The following is a 23,782-nucleotide window of genomic DNA, read 5'->3' as shown; positions in this document are numbered from 1 at the left end:
ATACTAAAATATACCATGGGCTATATTTAGTATATTGATAAAGTAGTACACTTAAAATACAGCATAGTGTAACTAATTTACTAGATTGTCTAGTGCTCGAAATATACCATATAGTATTAAAATATACCAGATTGTCAACCAAAGCACCAAAGACACAATTGCAGACACAATTTATTGGTGTCAGACGAACGGACATTGCATTATTTTCTCGACTGTTGACGCTGATCAAGAATATATATACTTTATAGGGTCGGAGATGCTTTCTTCTGAATTTCCCTCCAACACAAAGTTATAATATCCTTTTCCTCTATCCGTAGCGGGTATTTAAATTGTATAGCTTCATTTCCTTTTTATTCCCAATTACAACGAATTCTTTACAAAAGTCAATTTAATGAATTCTAATTATTGTCACATATCCGTAATCACATCAAGTGAAAATTAAAGCTCAAATTGTTCGCTTTTATGGCTCAATCATTGAATTAATTATTTGTGAATATGCTAAAATATGCTGACAACTTTGATAATTACAGCTGAGCTGTGGCATTATACGTCGGATAGGATATTAAATGCGAATATTTAAGCTCTTAATCAGTAAACATTTACACAAAGTTTTTTTTTTATCGAGTTGAACGGAAAAAGTCACAGCGCAATATTTAGCAAAAAAGTTTTTGTAATCGTTTTGTCTATTTAGTTAATATTTATTGCCGTGTGGTCAAATGGTGAAATGAAAATAAAAACACGGCAATACTTTTTACGAGTGTTGCGCAAAGAACATAACATAGAACTGAACTGAACAGAGCCGAGGAACGCAGAGGACACAAATCAAACAGCAGGTGGGCAATTCAACTGCAAGGCTGACCGAGACCAAGAACCAGACCGAAACGAGAATGGGAATGAGAACGAGAGCCCGAACCAGTATGCCATTTTGTTTTCACAACGCAAATACAAATTGTTCGAGAGGTTTTTATGGCCAAAAAAAAAAAAAACAAGCAAAAAAAAAGTTTTGCACCCACCAAAAAAATGGCCAGGGCTTTGGTTAAAATTTGTATTTGCAGCGCCAACATGCTGTGTGCTCTCCACTTTCTCTCACTCTCTGGCCAATCTCACTTTGCACATGCAGCGTTTGTTCACATTGGTAATTGCATCTCTGCCCCTCACCTTGCTTCCCTGGTGACTCAAACCACTCGACGATGCGGTGCTGTGTGTGTTGAATGCCATGTGGAAAGCGCAATGGGGGATATTCAACGTTTACTCATTAAAATGCAAAATGTTCGCGCTTTTGGAGCTGCTGTGCATTTGCCTGTTCCATCACAAAACAACAACGAACAGCTGCAGTAACAACAACAACCAAAAAAACAAAAAACTCTGATAGTGTTTGGGGTCCTTTAATGACAACATGCCAACTGGTCGAAGCGTGTAAATTGCTGCACCATTGTGTGGTTTTAACTTTATTGAATGGAAAGTGCGTGTCAGCAGCAACAACAACCGAAACAACAAGCATCATTTACATGGCTTAATGTGCCAAATGAGGCATTTCTTGTACTGTGTTGTGTGTTAAACATTTTCAACATTTCCCCGAAATATTTACGCTCTTAATTTACACAATCTTTACGCCTATTGTGCATAGAGGCGTGGCACAGAGTGATTTTTTTTATTTTTTGTGGTGTTTTCTCTTTGTATGCGCAACATGCGAGACTTAAATCAGCATCAACAGCAGAAGCAGCAGCCAAGAAAACCACTTGAAATAGACAAGCACGTTCTACAAATTTTCATAGCATACATTTCAGGGCTTACGAAATGATTACCAAGTGGGAGAAGAGAAAAGGAAAGAGAGAGTGAATGCGAAAGCCAGCTAGGGGCTGCATTTCTTGTATATATTCTTATGACTACTTATTGCGATTATTATTGGAAAGCTGATGGCATAAAAATGCATATTAAATGCGACATTAACAATAATTCTTTGCGCGTTCTTCCTTGAGGGTGAGATTTTTGTGTAGCGTTTGCTCAAGTGGCAAACGCATAAAGTTCAGAGACTGATTTATGGGACAGCGAGAGCGCTTGTGAAAAAGTAATTGATACATACTTACATATATGAGATTGAGCTATGAATATGATGCTGCAGTCTGCGATATAATGAAGTGTTTCTTGGCGATAGCTTGAAGGGTGATTGTGTGTTTGCTCATAAGTTGGCATAATTAATTGCATAAAATTGTATTCAACGAAGGCAGTTAAGAAGGCTCTGTTCTTTAGCTTCCAAAGACTTATTATACATTATTTTATAAAACATAATTTAAAAATAGACGAATGCTGACAAATTAGAACTAGTTAAATTTTCTACTCCCAATCTATCACGACTTATTCTTTGTTAAAACATAATTAAAAAATAAAATACTTTACTCTCCTCTGCTCTTTGCAGTCCAAACTATCAACACTTATTCTACACTATTTTATTAAACATATAAAACATGTCAAATTACACAAATTGAAACTAGTTAAATTCTCTGCTTAATACAATTTACAGCCTAAACTTGAATTATATTTTGCGCAGTCTTTTGGTGCATAAATCACATTTTAACAAACAGCTTATACAAGTGTACACTTGACTAGCTTTGGCTGGCCATTAATTAAGTGCAATTCAAGAGTCAATTCACAGTCTCAGTATGGCAGCAGCAATTCAGCAATTTCGCAATGTTTATCAGAGACTTTTCCAGTTCAATGCGTTTTCCAGGGTCATACAAACAGAAAATTTATGAACTTTTAACTTTTTGAACTGAACAACTTAAAGCAACTCGTTTGATGCCATTTGCCAAAGTGCTGTTTGCTCTCTCTCTTAAGCATTTTTCTAGCTTTAGCTCCACATAAAGCACTGGCTCATCAATCAGAAGGCAAAAGGAAAAAAAAAATGGGGAAATGAAAAACGAAACTAATGTGCCTTGGCAATGCCAGGGGCTTTAATGACTGAAGACTGTCAGTCCAGAGTCGAGTGTCGAGAGTGGTAAACGCAGGTTGACTCATCTGCCGCTACCTTCGGTTTGATTGGTATGCAAGGTGCCCGCCAGCTTTTCCTGTTCTGTTCTGTCGTGTCCCCCATCTAGTCGAGTCATCTCTCTCCCTGTGTTTGGCACTAAAATTGCAATCAAGTCATAGCAGTTGCTGCTACTACTGCTGCTGCAGCACACAATCGCCATCAAACTCAATCAGGCTCATGGCTGATGGCAGGATAACAGCCAAACGCTATCCAGATAAAGCACTAGGTTCCCTCCCAAGAATCCAGAGGCTGTGGAAGCGACTGCGACTACGTCTAGTTCCACCTTCTGTGTGCTGAAAATTTCATTAATTTTCGCTTAATGTCTGCCATGTGCGCAATTTCACTTCGCATCGAGCCCAGAGCCCAGCAGCTGTTTTTCTCCTCGCCGCATTTATGCAAACTTGGCCCAATCGCCGAGGCAGTCAGGTAGCTTCGAATCAGGCTTTATTATGACACTTTAAACAGCGTTAAAGCCTTTACAAACTGCCTTCTTTTTAATGGCACACATCTAATCACAGTTAAGTCAGGATGAAGCTGAAATGCAGATGAAGTAAAAAAATGATAACTTAGTATTCATTGCTAGAGTTGAAATAGTTCGAAAAACAAAATAAGTTATAAAACTACAAAAACTCTAAACTTAAAGTAAATAAATAAATATACACAAACATAATAGACCTATCTTTTGAACATTTTACAAACTTAATGGACATTTATTCTTTATTGGTTGCCATCAGAAAAATTTGAGATTAAATGAATAATAAATCAAGTTATTATTAATAGAGATTAAATAAATAATGTACCAAGTTATTTTTGATTCATTTTTTATATTTGTAATTTTAAAATGAATTAAGTGACATATATTTTGAAATTGAACATGTTTAAGAAATAATTTTCAAATTAATTAGCTTGTCAGGCAACTTACTTTGCACTCTCCACATACATCAAATATAATAGTCTCTGCTATTGCATATAGATTCCTATATTGGTCTAGAAGCTGCAAAGTCTATTTACTTTCTCAATTGCCATTTAGAGCATATTAACTTTGTAGCATTTTCACTCACACCAAAGTTCGCTACAGCGACTATTTGCTATCTGCTCTCTGTGTGTTGTCCTGCACTTGCCCTGACTCAGCTAATGGCCTTATGGCCTTGTTTTTGGTGGGGGTGATGATGAAGATGACGAAGAAGAAGAAGCGAGAAGGCTTCTAGAGTTTTCTGCGTAAATTTTAATTAAGTCTTCGCTCGGTTGAGCAACTAAGAGTTGTTGCCGCGCAGTGTGCTAATTAATTTATTAATGTTGGCAATTTTTGCTGCTATTTTTCTTTTTCTCAATTACGATTTTTTTATTTGGTTTTGCGTTTTTTTCTTTCTTCATTCTACTGAAATTGGCAATTAAATAGACGGGCATTGGACTGGCCGGTGTGATGGGCCAAGCTTATGGTTTATGTCTGGGGTCTAAGCTTGGAGGTGGTTGCCGTCAATGTGGCAACATCAGCGGCTAAAGAGCTGCTCAAAATGCTCAAGCGCGTTGAACGTTTTAAATTGCGAGGTTTATTTGTCAGAGCAGAGAGTGGAAGAGGCAACCAGCGATAAAGAGAGGCAGAGAAATGTGACACCTACTAAAGTAAAAGTCTTTATGGCAGCAACAGCAACAGCGGCAGCATCGACGGCAGCAACCATAATATTATCTTTATCTGAAACTGCAAATTTGCTGCTGCCTTGACATGCGGCAAGGCGTGGCAAGGGAGATAAGCAGACGCAGCCAAACGACACGTCTCCATCTGCGTTCACGTTGGATGTTGCAACACACGCACACACACATACACACACAGAGACTCCGTTTTTGTGCCTGAGCTGTCGCATAATTTTGCATTCATTCAGCGAAGCGAAGCAGTCGCTGCTGATGCTGCTGCTGCCTTGGGGCAACAAGCGCTACCTTTTCGCTAGGTGTTAACTCATTTGCGTTGCAGTTAAGTGACTCAATAAACGGCAACTCAAACTGAGGACTGCACGCTGTGTTACACACAACATATACACACAGATATCATACTCACACATATATACATGCATATGTTTATATAGTTGTCGCAATTTGAGCCTGAGTTACATGCCAGCTTATGCCGGATATATGTGGCATGTGGCATGCGGCATGCGGCAAGCGGCATGTGGAAGCTGCTGATTTGCAATGACAAATTTTTAATGCTGTCAAATGTTTTCATTAGTCCAGACAGCCAGTTTAAACCTGTTTCACAACTCGGGCCTAAATGATCTAGTCGACAAATGCGGCCAAAATGAGGTGTGAAATATTGCCCATTTGTTTTGTTATTCCACTGAATTAGGCATAAATATTTAAATATTTGTGAAAGTAAATTAAACATGTATTTTATGCGGTTGACTACTAAATTCTAAGATTTGAGAAGCCAAATGGAATTCATTATTGGAATACAATATTATTATGATACATATTTTATGATTTGGGGTTTGTTTTGTTGTTCATCACGTATTTTGATATTCAACTGAATTAATAATTTAATATATTTGAAAGTAAATAGAACTTAACTGCTGTGATTGAAAATATATTATATAGACAATCTGGTATATTTTATACTCTATGGTATTTTTTGAATGTAGTACAGAGCAATCTGGTATATTTTGTTTTCTATGGTATATTTTTACAGTTCGTTATATATTTACACTTATGAATATACCTATATAATATTCGGTATAAGGTAGTATTTTTTCGGTATAATTTTTTAGAAAAAATGGGTAATGGGTTTCTTAGTCGAGCACACTCGACAGAACAGAATACAGAAATATCTTCGAAAGTATTTGAAATAAATATTTTATGCTTTTGATCGTAAATTAAAAGTTTATGCGAACTTAAGTTAATTAATTTTTCATATTACTTACTTTGATTGATATTTTATTCAATAGTGTTGTCCATTTTTATTTGGTTCGCTAACTCTCCTAATAATTGTGGCTCGTGAAGTGAATTAATATACAAATATTTTTAATAGTAAACTTTATTATTACTTTCATAAATATTTCGTTCTGTATTGTTGTTCATTTTCGTTTGTGCTCGAAATTAATAAGTTTTGCTTTGCTATTTCGACAAATATTAGTTCATGAACTAATCAATTATTTGTCGAACTATTTCTGAGAGTTTCGTAAACAAAAATGTGAAAAATAACATTATTGCTCTGCAGTGTACTATTTATTAGACTACAACTTGCTCCCCAGCATAATCTCTGTCAAGATTCGAACAAAGTGGCTGGGAACAAATCCCCCAGTGATTTCACATCTTGCACGCCCTCTTGACTACTTCATCAATAAGTTCAATATTTGACTTTAGCTTTAGCTACGCCACACACGCACAATGCTTTCCTCTTTTTTGTTCTCATTGTTGTTGTTGGCAGCTTCATTAAAGGCATGCCATCAAAAAAATAAAAATAAAAAAAGAAAAAGAAAGGAAAACGGGGGAGCAAATGAATGGCAAGGAATGAAAACGAGCAGACTGAGTGAGAAAGAAAAGAAAAGGGAAAATATCCATCAAACCCATAACGCAAATATTACGGGGAGCCATAAAATCCGGCAGCAAAACTACCTGCAGTATTGTGCTCTTATTTCCTTGCCCTCGTATTTATCGCTGGCATAAACCGAACCCACAAGGCAATAACCCAAAACAACAACAACGACAACAACAATGCCAAGAAAAATAAATGAAAATCCAAGGAAATTCATTTGGAACTTTAACCGAAAAAAAACGCAACTGAAATGTCAGAACGAGAGAGTGGAGAGAAAAAAGTTTCGACTTGACTGCATTTTAATCAAGCAAAGAGCAAAAAGAAAATATGAACCACATTGTGGCACCCTTATACTTAATATGACGACGACTTTGCTACCTTGCCACCACGAAGGGGAGCTCAAATGAAGTGTCAATGCTTAGCAAGGGCAGGATGGGGTAAGGGGAGTGGCATGTGGCATCAATAAAGTCTTTGCAACCATTTCTCGTTTCCTCTATTTCACTATCTTGCAATCACATTTTTTTTTGTGCTGTGAGGACAAAGGTTAAGTTGCCGTTAAATTGCGGAAAAGTAACAATCAAATGATGATGACATAAATGTTGCAATTCTACTTCAAGCAACTGCTGCTTGATTCTTATTATTTTATTGCCGCAATAATTTGTTGCAGACATTACTTTGAATGCAGTCAAATCAAATGGAAAAACTTGAGCAGCTGCTGCATTAATATTCACAGAATTAGCGTGATTTGACGTGACTTTGATGTCAATTGAATATTAAATGTTTTAGGGTGAATAAAGAGTTTAAGATTTTGTTCAACTTGGGCATTTGACAATAAGGTTGACCTCTATAGTATATTTTGAATAAATTACTTCCTGGATATAAAATCCTTCGGTATATTTTAGTATTTTTGCAGTTTATTATAAAGTATATTTTAAGAATAATACCGCACAGTTTTCTCTTATTAAAACTTCAATTTTGTTTTTGTCGAATTAGTTTTTTAGTTCTTACTGCTAAAACTTTTCACTTTAATATATTTTTTGGTGCTAATCTGAAGATTTTTTTATAGCACTCCAATAAGCTACATATAAGCTTTTTGTTGATTTGGCTCTAGTCGTATTCACACTAAGAATACGGTTTTAAAAGCAAATTCACGTTTTAGGCAGTATTAGCTCATCTGATTGATTAACAATTAAAACGTGAATCTCCACTAATTGAACAGCTACTGGCATTTTATATGCCTTTCAATCATCTCTGCTTATCTTATAGATTTTGCCACAGGCTCAAGCAATTAATGAGCACAGCTTTGTGTCGCATTTTAAATTGTTTGCCTCAAAACAGCTTTAAAAGCAAATCCACTTTAATTGCTTGTTTAACTTGTAGTTTATTATGGTTTAGAAGTGGCTCTGGGGATAGTGTCGTTAAACTGCTTCGCTATTGTATCGCATTTCTTATCAAAAATTACCACATTCATTAAGTAACAGTTGCACGCAGAAAGCATCTTAGACTCTTAAAAAGTCAAAGCCATGCAACATGGGGCAGGCAGGCAACAGCATCAGTTTTAATGCTCTGGTTATCACCACCGAGGGACAAGCTTTCACAGCCATTCAAAGCCATTGTCATCATAAGCCAAGTCAAGCTGAGACTGTGTGTGTGTGTTGCTGTATTGCAGTTGCTTAGGGGTTAGCATCACGAACTTGCTTGCAACATGCAACACGACAAGCGACGGCGAACCCGGAAAGGCGCCAGACTTTGTCTTGCATTTACTTTGCACTTCAGCGCGACGTTTTGAGACAACAATGAAACCGAAAGACTCTGCCCAAAAAGAGAGTGTGTTTTTTATTTCGCTGTCTGGTTGATCTCCGTGTTGGGTTACAGAAAGAATGAAAGAAAGAGAAGCGGGAGAAAAGCATGAAAAGAAATCGCAAAAGCCTAAAGCCACGACAGCATCGTGGGTAGACAAACAAAGCTGCTTATTGTTTCAATGGATTAAGTGGAAACCAGCCACTGTGGACCACACGGCGGACCACACGAACTCTGTGGACTGATGTGATACTGAAGTAAAGTGTAAAGTGTAAAGCGTAAGATGATGCTGAGCAGAGGCATCAGGCATCAGAGAGTGTACTGTGAAAGCAGACGCAGCTAAGGCTAAGTCCTTCTCAGACAAGGGCACGAGAGTTTGTCGCTTAGGGTGGCTGCTTGGCTGGCTGCTCTCTCAGCTTCAAGTGGGTGCCAGCTTCAAGTTCCACTTCCTCACACACACTCACAGCACTGCTTCCTCATATTTTTTACGCAGAATATATGTATATATAGAGACTATATGTGTGGAACTTGGCAACGTTTGGCGCGGAAGTTTCGCAATGGGCGGGCACTCAAAAGAAGAAGCAGAAGCTGGCAGGAATAACTCTCATGAGTGTCTTGATACAACGACATCTTTTTCTCTCGTGCATGATGGGGGGTCCTTCTACTTCTACATCTATTTCTCCTTCTGCTTCTGCTTCTGCTGCCTTGAATCTCTGTGCTAAATTGATGCGCATAAAAATTGAATTTGTTAGGGAAAATTGACAACTGAAAGTTGTGTTACGTGCAACGTAAGCGAAATTTATTTATGTTCTACGTTTTATAAATTTATTTTAATGGTCTCGTAATGTGATGTCATCTTGCCAGACCCAACACAACTTTCCTTCTCACTTTTCTGTACGTGTGTGTGTGTGTGTGTGTGGGCGGGGAAAAAACTGATGATAGTTGGCAGCATGCGAGGGAAAGTAATTTACAAAATACAAAGCAGCTAATAGAGCAACATAAATCAGTTAGATTTCTACATATGTAACACTTGTCTGCCTTTAACTGGAGCTCGAAGTTTGCTTGATAAATGTGCATAAAACAGACTGCAGAGTGCTGAATTATTTTGTTTTTCATATTTTTTCTTGCTCACGCTTAATACATTCAAAGAATTTTCGCATTCACTTGCCATTTTAACTATTTCATAAAAGATGCGCTTAAGAACAAAAACTTTTTATCTTCAATTCGTTTAAAGCCTAACGAAAACTATTTTTTTTCTACGGATTTATCTCATTTATTTGAGGCTCAACTAAATGTATTTATTTTGCTCGTGTTGTTTCTTTAACATTTTTTAATTAAAACCAATGTGTTATTTCTTCCCTTTTTTTGAATATTGAATTCGTTTTTAATTAATTCTCTTTTATAATTTTAATTCATGAATTTATTATAAAACTGCTATTTCTTCTTCTTAACCTTGGATACGGCGTTCTTAAAAATGTTATACCCGAGACTATCTGGTATATTTTAATACTATGTCGTATATTTTAAATTTAGTACTATATAAATATGCCAAATATAACTTTTGGTATGTTTTAGTATTTTTAATTTGGCATATTTTAATCAATTTAAAAATATACCGAATTATTATACCGAAAAAATACTAAAACCGCACTATTAATACCGCACTATTTCGCTTTTAATTGGTAAAAATCTTTTTCAATTTTAATTTTAATTTGTTATATACTCGTCTTTTAAATAGTAAAAACGTTAAATAAAAAGTTTCAAAGTTTTATTAAGAGCAACGTAGACAAATTGTGTCACAGTTTTGCGCAATTTATTTGGCAATATTTCTTGTTAGGCTTTTCCAGCCGGAAACTTCTGAAATATTTGGCATTCGCTCTAATGCGGTACTAATAGCACTACGCTGCCTGAAAAGCAAAGCAAAAATGAAATCAAATGAAATAAAATGCATGGTTTGTTTCCAAGTCGATTTTAGCATTTAAGCCGTAGCAAATCTTTTGCACTTTTGTTGTTTGGCGGCGTGTGAGGAAAGAGGTAAGAACAATGGCAAAATGGCTATTTATTTTAGCATTTTGCCTGTGCGATTTTAAATTTTTGTCTACCATTTCGTTTCGCTTCGTTTTGCTACCTACATCGTTGTAAGCTTTGTCACCACGGAAATCCGCCATGTTGGCTGCTGTTGCTGCTGCTGCTTTGTGGCATGCCTCAATGCTCGCTCTCTATCTCTCTTTTTTTCTTTCGCGACGTGGGACGCGACGGGCTTTCATTTATGCATTTCGTGTTATTTAAATTCCAACTTTACCTGAAGCACGCTCGCCACAATAAGCCATAGAATAGCGTTACAAACAATGCCAAAGCTGGCAAATAACAAAAACTTGTGCAAAATTGTAAAGAAAGTTAGCAAGACGTCCTTAAGAGAGTGAGAGAGAAAGAGAGAGAGTGAGTGCATTCTTCTCTCTCTGTTTCTCTCTGTCTTTGGGGGTTGCCTGCCAAAGTTTGTTGCATTTTTGTGCAATCTGTTGAACAGCAGCAAAGTATATATACATGTATATTTATATATATATAATTTTGGCAGTCCTTGGCTCAGACTCTTTGTCTTTAGCGTGATATTTGCTGGCTTGAAACAGAGCGAAAAGTAAGTGGGGGGAATGCTTGTGCAGCCTGTTTACAATTCACTTTGCTGCACTTGAGAAATTACACATGCTTCTCTCCTCATCTTATTCCCTCGCCCCGCAATCCTGTTGCTGCCCTCATATACATTTTTTTCCTCTCTCTTTTTTATTTTTTGCCTTTTATCGCGCTCGAATTTCGTACGCCTTTGTACTTAGTTCATGGTGCACAGAGAGGGGCAAGGGGCAAGTAAATCGTCTGTCTTATTTGTCTACCACTACACTCTAAACACACACACACAGGGCCACTTCACCCACACAAACACACACACACACACACACACACTTGTGAGCAACACACGCGTCTAATATGCGCCAGAGTCATCATTGGGGTTCCTTTTTGGACCTTTTGTAGGGCTGCCACATTGCTTGTTGTTGTTGTTTGTCGTTTCTGTTGTTGTTGTTGTTGTTGTTGCTTAGCTTGTGCTGTTTGCGCTAACCAACAGCAACGACAACAACATGATTGGTATTTTCCGCTGCAGACATTTCTCGCAAAAGGTAGCAAAAGGCGACCCCTGCATTATTTTTCTTTTTCTCGCTCCCCTATTTTTTTCTGTACTTCTGTTTTTTTGTATTTATTCTGTTGCTGCCGGGCGGCTGTTTTATTGATTTTCTTCTTCAATTGTTTTTTTCTGTAATTTTTCGCATATTTTTTTTAAGAAATTCCAGCGAATTTTTGTTGAACACTTTGCAACTTTTTCGTGTATCGAAAACGGTTTCTTTAGTCGGAAAAATAAGATTGCAAACAAGTGAAAAGCTTAGTTAATTATTAAGGGTAGAAGCTCTAAATATTAATTTGTTAAAGTTGAAAAAGTTCGAAACAATTTGAATTGCTTGTCAAAAAAGCATAGTATACTTATAAGGGCAGCAAAGAGAAAGAGTAGATAAAAAATAATAGAGTATTAAAATAAAAGATATTTTAACTAATATAATAAAATAAATAAATGGAGTATTAAATAAAAAAATTTCTTTATTGAAAATTTAAAAAAATTTTAATTTATCGTGTAGATATTTGATATGTTGTTCACATTATAATATATTTATTGGAAACATTTTAGGAAAATAATAATTCATATATAGTAAAATAGAAACTAATCGATTGATGACAGCTAAAAAATATCTTAAGTTAAATGAATATTCAACAAAATTACAATCCAATTGAAAAAATTTAGTTGATTAAATTGTTTACAAAAAAGAATACTTAAGACTGCAGAACTTTAAGCAATACTGTAATGTAGAATGCAAATGCTTGATGAAATAGATTTGCAGAACACGCCTCTTCTTGAACATTGAGTGCTTGCAACACATGCAACACATTTGCCTTGGACTGCTTTTCCAGCTCATTGCATTTGAATGGCTTAAGTGAAATTCGAGCGCTTTAAATTACACGCCCTGCCAGTGGCAGTTGTAAGCGTAGGCTGAGTGCCTAACCAACTATCCATTAGTTGTAATAACAATGGCAAACTTTTTTTTTCGGGGCTATGCCACACAGACATCGACACCGACACCAACACACAGTTGCTGCTAAAAGTATATGCATAGGCAAAAGACAAACAAAAAGTGCACAAAATTCGACAACAGAAAAACTAAAATTTCTCTTTTCTCTCTATTCATTTGCAGCTGGCATCAAGTACACGGACAACCAGCGTGTCATTATCCTGGTGAAGGATGTGAACGATGAGCCGCCCTACTTTATCAATCGTCCGCTCCCTATGCAAGCTGTGGTCCAACTGAATGCGCCACCCAATACGCCAGTGTTCACGTTGCAAGCACGCGATCCCGACACCGATCACAATATACATTATTTCATTGTGCGCGATCGCACTGGCGGACGCTTTGAGGTCGATGAGCGATCCGGTGTGGTGCGTACTCGGGGCACAGATCTCTTCCAGCTGGATATGGAATATGTGCTGTATGTAAAAGCAGAGGATCAGAATGGCAAGGTGGACGATCGTCGGTTCCAGAGCACGCCCGAAGAGCGTCTGTCGATTGTGGGCGGCAAGCGAGCGCCGCAGTTCTATATGCCCAGCTACGAAGCTGAGATACCAGAGAATCAGAAAAAGGACTCCGAGTAAGTAAAGTTAAAACTAGTCAACGAAATTCTCTTGTGTGTGTGTGTGTTATGCAAATGGCCAAATGCCAATAAATGTTATGCGAATTAGAGCGTGACAATGTGATGTTTTCGGGCTCATTGAAATTCCAATAGGAAAACAACTGTCAAAAGGCAGTCGAGCGAGTGACAGATGAAAAGCCAAAGCCAGAGCCAACTTGGTCACTTTCTCTCGTAATGTATGCATGCATTTTACATATCCGCCACATGATGACAACTCTCTTAGCCCCAACCACAATTGAGCCACAACCACAACACAACCTGCTAGCTGTCAGCTTCACTCACTCACATTTCTCTCTCTCTTTCTGCTTGCAGCATCATTTCGGTTAAGGCCAAGTCCTTTGCAGACCGTGAAATACGCTATACATTGAAGGCACAGGGACAGGGCGCTGGCACTTTCAATATTGGACCCTCGTCGGGCATTGTCAAACTGGCCAAGGAGCTGGACTTTGAGGACCTGCGACAACCACACGTTTACTCACTGATTGTGACAGCTACCGAGGATTCCGGCGGTTTCTCCACATCCGTCGAGGTAAGATTTCACAAAAGCTCCTCCTTCCCCCTTAACAAAACAACAATTTCACCTCTCTATCTCTATCTGTCCTTAGCTAACCATACGTGTCACGGATGTGAATGACAATGCGCCCAAGTTTGAGCTGCCCGATTATCAGGCACACAATGTCGATGAGGATATTCCCCTGGGCACCAGCATATTGCGTGTCAAAGCCATGGACGCGGATTCGGGCGCCAATGCTGAGATCGAATACCTCGTTTCGGATGATCATTTCGCTGTCGACTCGAATGGCATTATTGTGAACAATAAACAGCTTGATGCTGACAATAATAATGCCTACTATGAGTTTATTGTCACCGCCAAGGATAAAGGTGAACCGGCCAAGTCAGGCACTGCCACAGTGCGTGTCTATACCAAGAACAAGAACGATGAGGAACCAAAGTTCTCGCAACAAGTCTACACTCCGAATGTGGATGAAAATGCCGGTCCGAATACTTTGGTCACCACTGTTGTGGCCTCCGATAAGGATGGTGATAATGTGCGCTTTGGTTTCGTCGGTGGCGGCACTTCGTCGGGTCAGTTTGTCATCGAAGACATCACGGGTGTCATCCGGTTGCATAACAAAGCCATTTCACTCGATCGCGACAAGTACGAACTGAATGTCACGGCCATGGATGATGGTTCCTGCTGTGTGAACGGTGATCAAACTATTCACACTTCCACTGCTGTTGTGGTGGTCTTCATCACGGATGTTAACGACAATAAGCCGGTGTTTAAAGATTGTGGCACCTATTATCCCAAGGTGGAGGAAGGCGCGCCCAATGGCAGCCCAGTCATCAAAGTTGTGGCCACCGATGAGGACAAAGGCGTCAATGGACAGGTAAGAAAAATGTTAATGAAATGAGAGATACATATTTGAAGAAAGTGCCATTCTAAAGAGTTAGATTTTTGCAGTGAAGTTGTTAGCCTTCTAGCTCTTACCGTTTTGGGCAGCGCGTTGATAGTTTAGTAAATTACCCAGTCATAACAAATGCTGTTATTTGTAGATCGAACTTCTATATTATTAAACTATCTGATAAAATAATTTCAGTTTCTTAGCTTTTGCCGTTTGAGATTAGTAAGAATTACAGCCTCCTAGCTCTACCGATTGAACTGTTTGTTAATAGTTCAGTTCATTAGAGAAGACAATAAATAAATAATACAGATACATAACACAGATTAATGAATCAAGTTGCGCAAACTATATTGAGTGAAAATTTCAGCCTCTTAACTCTTGCCTTAGGGCATGTGCAAGCCTCCTAGCTCTTACCATTTGGACTGTGCATTAATAGTTTAGTCAGTCATCCAAGATAAATAGTTTTATAAGTAGAAATATTAAAATCTTGCACGTCAAGTGGTTCCCTATTTACAAATGTTTAGAAAAATGCGGCCTCCTAGCTTTTACCATCTTTACCATCTCAGCAGATTTTATATATTTTATGTACTGTATTTATTATTTAGCTACCTACTATTGGTTACTTATTTTTCAATTACTAAAGAAAGAAGTTATGGAATTAATTAAGTTTTCTATGAAATTGTTGCATATTTTGTTTCCTTTTTCAATTGAAAATTGTATTACATTAGCATCTTTTTACAATGGTTTTAATTTTGGTCAAAATAACATATTATTTCTTTATTTTTTCCTGGTCTCAAGTGTGACACATTTACGTTATGAACTCACACGCCATCTCTTTTGTAGCCTTAACTATGTGTTAGGCGATTTTATAAATTAAATTTTAAACACATATGCATACATAATTGCACTTTATTTTAATTCATAAAGTAGGTTGGTTTATACTCAAAAAAAGAAAACATGCCAAAAATTGAAATCGCTTGCAAATTAATTGAGGCTTGTGATTTTTAGGGCATTTACAAACACGATTAGGCCAAATTGCATTACAAGAGATTTCGTGACGAGATTTCGCCGTGAGCTACGCTGTGCCAGAGTTGCCACGCTCAAGTTCAATGCACCCTCAAGCAACCAAGAAGGGTTGCATGTCGTGTTATTTGTGTTTGTGTTTGTGGCGAACAGCGCCTGAAAGCTATAATCACAATTGTGTCAATCATTAAGCAATTTTGCATGTTTCTTGTCGCCCGTCACACAGGTTAAATACTCGATTGTGCAGCAACCGAATCAGAAGGGCACCAAATTCACCGTCGACGAGGAAACCGGCGAAGTGTCCACCAACAAAGTGTTTGATCGCGAAGGAGACGATGGCAAATTTGTCTCAGTTACGGTAAAGGCAACCGATCAAGGTGATCCCAGCCTCGAAGGTGTTTGCTCTTTCACTGTCGAAATCACCGATGTCAACGATAATCCGCCACTCTTCGATCGTCAAGTAAGTGAAGAAAAATGCAACTCTCAAAATTGGAGTTAACTTATATTTTAATCGTTTTTAGAAATATGTGGAAAATGTGAAACAAGATGCCAGCATTGGCACAAATATTCTGCGTGTCTCCGCCTCCGATGAGGATGCTGATAATAATGGTGCCATTGTCTATAGCCTGAGTGCTCCCTTCAATCCCAATGATCTGGAATACTTTGACATACAAGCCGAATCGGGTTGGATTGTGCTGAAGAAGCCGCTTGACGTAAGTGTTTGGTTTCCCTATTATTAAATCCAATTTATAGTTCAATGCCATTTTTTTCGTTTTAAGTTTGCGAACCCAACTAACCAAGTTTTATAATTTCACTTGCAAGCCAAAAAAAAAGAAACAAAAAAAACAAAAAAAATATAATAATAATTTATGATTTCATTACTAACAATCTAAAACTGGGCGCTTATCGCCGTCAGAGTAAAAAATTAAAACTATTCAAAATCGAAAATAGTCGAACATTATTATCATATTCAGTTCTAATTTATTATTTCAAATGCACCTTTCTATTGTTTGAGCCCAATTTAAACGTTAGGCAGCCTGAGTTAAAGAGTTGTCTAATTTTTGATAACTCAAAGAACACAGTTGAATCGAATTCGATGTGAGAGCAGTGCAAGTTTTTTTGTCACAATCGAAACGAAGTATAAAAACTATAATATATTATTTTCATTTTTAATTTAGTATTTTGTTTAGTTTATAGTGCGTAATTGGCAAAAAAAAAAACAAAAAACAAAAACCAAAAACGTAAAACGTAAGCAAAATGCCAAGCGAATTGATTTTTAACATTTTTTGAAACAAATCAACTTACAAAAAAAAAAAAAAAAAAAAAACTCATCAAGAAACCCCGACAAATGTCCATTAAAAACAAGTAAAACTATTGTTGGTTCAGGTTTGGGAAATGGAAAAGCTTTTAACAGACAGATGCTGCTTTTATCTAGGCTTAAGCAAACTGTACAAAGAGAAAACTAAAAGGTTTCATCAACTTTACCATATACAAAAAAAAAGAAACGATATATATACGAAATATTTCCTTTAGAAACGATCACGCCTATTTTTGAGCATCGTTGTACTAATTTTTGATGGCTAAAAATACGAACAAAAAAATATTCTTAAAAACAAAATTATTATCTCTCCTAATTTTTTCTTAAATGGAGCTTTATTTTATATGCCAATTTTTTGTTTTCTTTTGCTACTCTCCAAAATCCCCAAAAAGAAACAACCCCATAAACTAAAAAAAAAAAAATAAATCATATTATAGATAATTCTTTTTTGTCGAGACTATAACAATTTTTGAAGGTCTCTTGCCGCAATAGCTATAAAAAAAATCGATTTTTGATTTTAGCTAAACAAAGTTTGACGAGCGCATTTTTGCATGCCTCTGTAAAACAAAAAATGCGAATGCCAAAGTGTTTTTCATTATTTTTCCTTGTAAAATATATAAAATTAAATTGATGATAAAACTTAGCTGTAATGCAGGCGATATTTCTTACATTTTTTATTTAACTGCACCATTTATCATATAATTTAATGAATTTCTTTACGTGCGAGTTCAGCGAGTTTTAATGGGTTTTTATTGTTTTTAATTTCATATGAAAAATCATCGAAAAACTGTTATCAACAATTGTAGGGTTGTTATCCTGTAAGTAATCCGAATCTACTCTCGTATTCGTATTCGTATGAAGTGTTTTATTCATTTGCTTTTAACTATGTGCTAACCCAAGCAAAAATAAAATGTCGAGCAACAACAATTCGCAAATTCGCACTCCAAATTGTGTAAGCTAACGAAACTAACTTTGCTGCGAGAGCACAGCATACTCTCTCTCTGTCTTTCATGTTGTACATAATTGAAATCTCTCTCAAGGATTTCAATCATTTACCAATAATCTATTTACATACTCGTGCCTACATATTTAACTTTCCAGTTAATGTTCAAAAACACACTTCATTATTTTAGTGCAGGATACTCATACTATAGAGCAAGAGATAGTCTCGTCAAAATATCCAAAACAAAAAAAAAATTCCTACCTATTAATATATGTTTCATTGACTATCCCAAATATCCAATTTGTGCTAAATCCATTCCTTGCTTATCCTAACAAAAAGCTTTCCATTCTGAGACCCGCCAATTTTTAATTATTTTTATATATTTCATTTATATTTATGTTTCATATACAAAAAATATTCTATACTAAAACAAAATTTCAAATATTAACGTTCACGTAACGTAACGACAACGATGCCATTGAAATACGTAATCGTAACTCTAACCGTTATACGTTACGCAAAACAAAAAAATAAATAACCAATACACAAACCACAACAAAACTAACATACGCGTTTAACATTGTGGCTAAAATTTTGGCTGTTGAAACTGTTACAAAAAAATACTACAAAACATTTGACATACTGAATCAATCAACAGCGCGATCGTTATCGCCTGCGCGTGCGCGCCTCGGATCGTGGCGATCCACCCTCGTATGCCGATGTCGATGTTGAGTTAGAGGTCGTCGATCGCAATAATAAGCCGCCCATTTGGGATAAGTCCATTTATGGGCCGATCCATTTGTCTGAGAATGTCACTGTGGGTACGGTTGTAACATCGGTTAAGGCAAGGTTTGTATAGCCAATGCACACACACACTACACAACACTTACATAACCAAACACACTCAACACTCTAATATTACAACTGCAGTATATGCTGAAGTTTCTCTTTACAAAACATAAATAAAAAGCCTAACAGCAGCGACCCTAACATAGTTAGCATTTTTTGGAAATGTATAACAGCATTTTAGTTACATAACATAGCTTTAAGCTTCCGAGTAACAGTTCTGTTAAGCTTGCAGCTAAATTCGTCTGTTGAGTATAACTCTTAACATACAATAGTAGTATAACAGTCTCGGTACTGTGTCTCGGCTAAATTAACTCACTCAACGAATTGGCGCCTGCTTAACGAACCTCAGCTCACTTAACGAACATAGCTTTAAGCTTAACATACGGTCTGTCGTAACTTTCTGTCTCTTTCTCTCTCTCTGTCTTGTCTAACATAATGTAAAGCTTACATTTTGAACTGAAGCGATAACATGTTTTTTGGTCGTTTATCGTAACAAGGAAAGCTCAATGATTTTTTCCACAACCATCAACAAAATGATTTGACAAAATACAAAATTCGAAAAATCCCAAGGAAATATCGAAAAATTCTTGAAATTGAAAACTTAATGCTGTTGGTGTTTGTTTTGAGTGAGCATTTTTGTAATTGACAGTCTGAATAACGGTTGTCGGGTACTTTTGCATTTTGCTGCAACTTCACACCACCCTCCACACATTTACCCATTGGATTATGCTTACCCAGAACTCTGACTTCTTCCCCCTCTCAGAATTCAACTACACATGGTACAAAAAAAAAAGAAAATATGAAATAATGAAATGCTTGATATAACTTTCCAACTGCGAGTTCGTTTCGCGAACAATTTGGTGTTGGTTATTAATTGGGAAAGAATAACATATATCATTTTAATAATTGGGAAAGAAGAATATACATATTATTTTATACCAGGTTGCAGTTTAGTTTAAGCTCTAGGAAACAAAAACAAGGTAACTACTAAATAAATCTGTGTTCAAAAATGTTAAAAAGCAATAGTCGAACAATGCAAAACGAAAAAAACAAAAAATAAATCAAATAAACAATTGAAAAGTATGCTACGAAAATTGTTATACTAAAATGCACAAAACCCTTTTATCATTTCATTTGTTATGCATTTAGTTTCAATCATATCAAATACAATTAAATAATATATATACAACTATTATATAATTATGCTCAAACTAAATTATTTACAATTAATATGTATGCGATAAAACCAAACAAAAATTTAGTTGATATTTAGTTTGATGTTCATGTTTTTTGTTGACATTTTGAAGGCTAGGGTCGAGACATGAAAATAATTTGCACTGCGAGTAAAAACCTTTTGACAACTGAATAAAAAACAGTACTAAAGAAACTAGAAAAGTTTCTGCAATTTTTTTGAATTTTTCTTTTTAAGTATTTCTACTGAATCTACTTCTACAAGGTGTTGGTTCCGAATTTATAAATTTTGAATTTGCTTCCGTTTGAATTTCAGTTAAATCTACTACTAAAAAACATAGATTTGAAAAACTATCTAAACGTTTTTTTGTATTTTGCATTTTTTTCCTGTCTCTGTGTGTATTTTTGCAACGATCGCTTAATTTTGAAAACGAAACAAAAATCGAAACGTGTCTTGTATTTTTGTACTTAAAAAAAAAAAAACGAAAAAAACTCCATTGTATGTTTGTGTGTGTATACAAAAATACAGCGCGAGACATACAAATTAGAGGCGATGGCCCAAGATAAGGGCTATCCGCCATTATCGCGTACGGTCGAAGTACAGATCGATGTCGTTGATCGTGCCAACAATCCTCCAGTTTGGGACCATACTGTTTATGGGCCGATCTATGTCAAGGAAAATATGCCCGTTGGCGGCAAAGTCGTCTCGATCAAAGCCAGGTCTGTTAGTTTTATAAAACAAACAAACAAAACTAAAAAGAAAAACAAAATTTTCACTCAATACCAAAAAAAAAATAGTCATATACCATTCTGCTTAGTTTTATTTAATTAAGCTACTCTTTACATATTGTATATAATATTTTCTCTAGGTGTTCAGTTTTCAATTATCAATTTTCTATTTAATTTACATTTAAATTTTTTCGGTTTTTGGTGTCGTTACGTAGTTTTAGTCTTTAAGTTTTCGTGTTCTGTGTGTTCTGAATGTTATTCTAGTTGCACTCGAGAGTGTGCCAATTAAATACTTTGCACTCTCCGAAATAGTTTTAGATAACCCTTTTATCCCATCCTCATCAACATAAAATATTTATAGCAAAGCACCACAGTCCACAAAATGCACCAGTAAAGAAAAAAACACAAACCACAACCTTAGAAAACTCTGCACAAAATAACACCAAAAATGCACATATTTTATTTTTTTTATTATTTCGAAAAGCGAGTTGTTTATGAATATAATCATCATGTGTATAACTCAATTGCACTTTATTTAGCTGAATTAGCAGCAGAATGTCTTTCTTTTAAGCACTTGATGCTTTCTCTTTCTTGTTGAGTCTCTTTTAACCTTCAATTAAAAAATTATGTGCCAGCCACTTGCCAAGCCCTTCGGTCAGTCTGCAATGATCACTCGACTTAATGCTAACTTATGTCCAAGCACAAAAATGTAAAGTTTGTAATAAATAAAGTTTTGTTATTCATAATTGCAATTAAAAACTTGAAGCGGCGCACTTAAATGACTTTTGGCCTGTTTTCGCTCTCTGCCACACTTCATTTTCCTATCTCTCTCTCTCTCTGTCTCTCTCTCTCTTTGCATTATCAGAACGCAAAGCGTTTTATCTGCGTGGCAAGGCAACCACATGGCACTGACGTTTTAATTATGCGCCAGTTTGTGGCCACTGGCAGTTAGTATTCATATTATTTTTACTATTTTTTTTTATGAATTTTTATTGTTGGCACTAAAAGCAATGCACTTAAAGCGAGACCTTCTTACAGATTGCACATACGCACCGTGGCACAGACCAAGCACCAATGGCTAGTTAGTTCTCTGTCTACGTTTTGATTTCTATGCTAAGTAATGTTTTAGGAAATGTGTCAATCATAATTTAAAATCATTTTTTAATAAGATTTATTTTAAATTTTTAGTTTCTTTGCAATTATCTTGTCCCAGCACAAATATTGTCAACTTGTATCTTATATCTCGCATATATGTATATATCTATATATAAATATGAATAAAATACTATGTATAGTTGTTTGTGTAGCCCAAGATGCTATTAAAGAAGAGCGACAAAGTGTGTTAAGACAACACAGACACACAGACAACAGGAAGCATTTTCAAGTGCGCGCGTATATATATCATAATAAATGTGTTTGTTGTCCTGGTTGTTGCTGCCGTTGCCGTTGCTAGTGCTTAATGCTTAGTGCGCTTAATGTGCGCACTTTCAAGTGTTTGTCGAGTGGCGAGCACACATTTAAGCGCCAGCTAACCAGCAATAACAGCAACAACAAACTTTGCCGAGGGTCACACTGAAAAAATAACACAACGACGATGTTAGCCTTAGACTTAGATTTGTTATCATATAAAATCATAATTTACATTTTAAGTTCTACTTTCATTAATTACAACTTAAACTATACATAGTTCTAGTTCAAACTGCAAACCTAGTAACCAGATTCAAGGAATTTAACAACTTTTAATGCATATTTCAAGTGCTCAGCAAGGTTCACTTTTAAAAACTCAAAAATTATAGTTTTCATTTTGCAATACAAAAGAACCAAAACAATAATAACCAAATACAAATATATTTTATACACTGAACACAACTTATAACATATATCTAAAAAAAAAACCATGCTCAAGTAAAAACAACAAACAACAAATTTCATGCAATCCACAAAAACAAAACTTTCCCAAGAACCTCTCAAACTTCCCTTCGCCCATCCAAAAATGTTGCCACACATTTTTTTTGCTATACAAATCCCTTATCCTGCCTTTATCCTTCTGCTAGCATATTGTTTTTGGCTCTCGTCCTTGGCAACAAATTTTTTTTGGCGCAGTCTGACAGCTTTCATATTGTGTTTTTTTTTTCTCCACCATTTTTAAGGCAGTTCCCAAAGTTTTTATTTCTCGACCATTTCTTACGTTGTTCTGTCAGCTGCAAGTGTTGTCCAAGTGCAAATAAAAATTTTTTTTTTTTCTGTTTGTTTGTTCCTGTTGCCTAATTTGTTTTTCATTATCATCGCCTTGCCATCTCTTCCCTTCAACTCTCGCTGAAATATATTTCTGCGATCCCTCACTCCAATAACTTTTGATACTCGAATGGCAATTAAATGTTTTGAAGCCATTTTTTTGTAGAGTTGAGTTTCTCTTTTTTTTCGCGTGTGTTCTGTTTGCGTCAAGCTTTTCTTCATTACACTTTTTTTTCGTTGCACGAAGTGAAGGAGAAAAGCAGCAAAAAACCCAATTTGAAACGCACTTTTTGTTGGCCGCACACAGCAAATCGAAAGTCTTGAGAATTATTTTCCGTTTTGTTGTGTTGTGTCATAAATCAAATTTTTGTATTTTGATATGTCGCATGATGTGTGTGTGTGTGTGTGAGAGAGATGTCTGTGTGTGAGTGAGTGAAAGATTGACTGAGTTTATGTCTAACTTGTAAAGTTCATTAAGCTTCAACTACTATTAACTATTATTCATCATAATTATTTTTGTTATTGCAAGAGTATACAAAAAATATACTCTGCATTTGCTTTTTGATATTCAACAATTAATTGTAGCATAATTTGCATAATTTTCAAACTTAACATATTTCATGTAGCCAACTCTTTCGATACTAACTAACTGACTAATCAACTAATTGATGAAATACGTAAATGTTCAACTTTACTCACATGTGATTTTTGTTCTTAAAAAACCAATTCTTTGGCCCCTCGAAAATCGTCTGCAGTTCGGGCATTGAAGGCAATCCGACGGTGTTCTATAGATTAATGCCGGGGTCAACGGCGCAAACGAACAAATTCCATACGTTCTATTTGCAACAAAGACCGGACAATGGCGACACTTGGGCTGACATAAAGGTGAATCATCCGCTGGACTATGAGAGCATTAAGGAATACAATCTAACTATACGTGTGGAGGTAAGTGCAA

The 23,782-nt window shown here is 36.1% G+C and overlaps 1 protein-coding gene across 14 annotated transcripts in view; it reads left to right on the top strand.

Moving 5' to 3' along the window:
* LOC117563689 (neural-cadherin) overlaps positions 1–23,782 on the top strand; it is a 179,941-nt gene that overhangs the window by 66,460 nt on the left and 89,699 nt on the right. For 5 of the 14 annotated variants that reach the window (XM_034242122.2, XM_052003104.1, XM_034242123.2 and 2 more), the window contains 8 exons: positions 12,641–13,091; positions 13,446–13,662; positions 13,739–14,524; positions 15,789–16,022; positions 16,084–16,275; positions 17,687–17,698; positions 18,482–18,672; positions 23,583–23,772. In XM_034242122.2, coding sequence (XP_034098013.1) covers positions 12,641–13,091; positions 13,446–13,662; positions 13,739–14,524; positions 15,789–16,022; positions 16,084–16,275; positions 17,687–17,698; positions 18,482–18,672; positions 23,583–23,772 — 2,273 coding nt within the window. Of the gene's footprint in view, positions 1–12,640; positions 13,092–13,445; positions 13,663–13,738; positions 14,525–15,788; positions 16,023–16,083; positions 16,276–17,686; positions 17,699–18,481; positions 18,673–20,392; positions 20,584–23,582; positions 23,773–23,782 lie in introns of those variants that run through there. The other 9 variants (XM_034242131.2, XM_034242128.2, XM_034242126.2 and 6 more) reach the window with 3 other exon arrangements.

This window comes from Drosophila albomicans, chromosome 2L (genome assembly GCF_009650485.2).
Source record: "Drosophila albomicans strain 15112-1751.03 chromosome 2L, ASM965048v2, whole genome shotgun sequence".
NCBI lineage: Eukaryota > Metazoa > Arthropoda > Insecta > Diptera > Drosophilidae > Drosophila > Drosophila albomicans.
The sequence above is the reverse complement of the archived record's forward strand: the minus strand, read 5'-3'. Positions and strand labels throughout refer to the sequence as shown.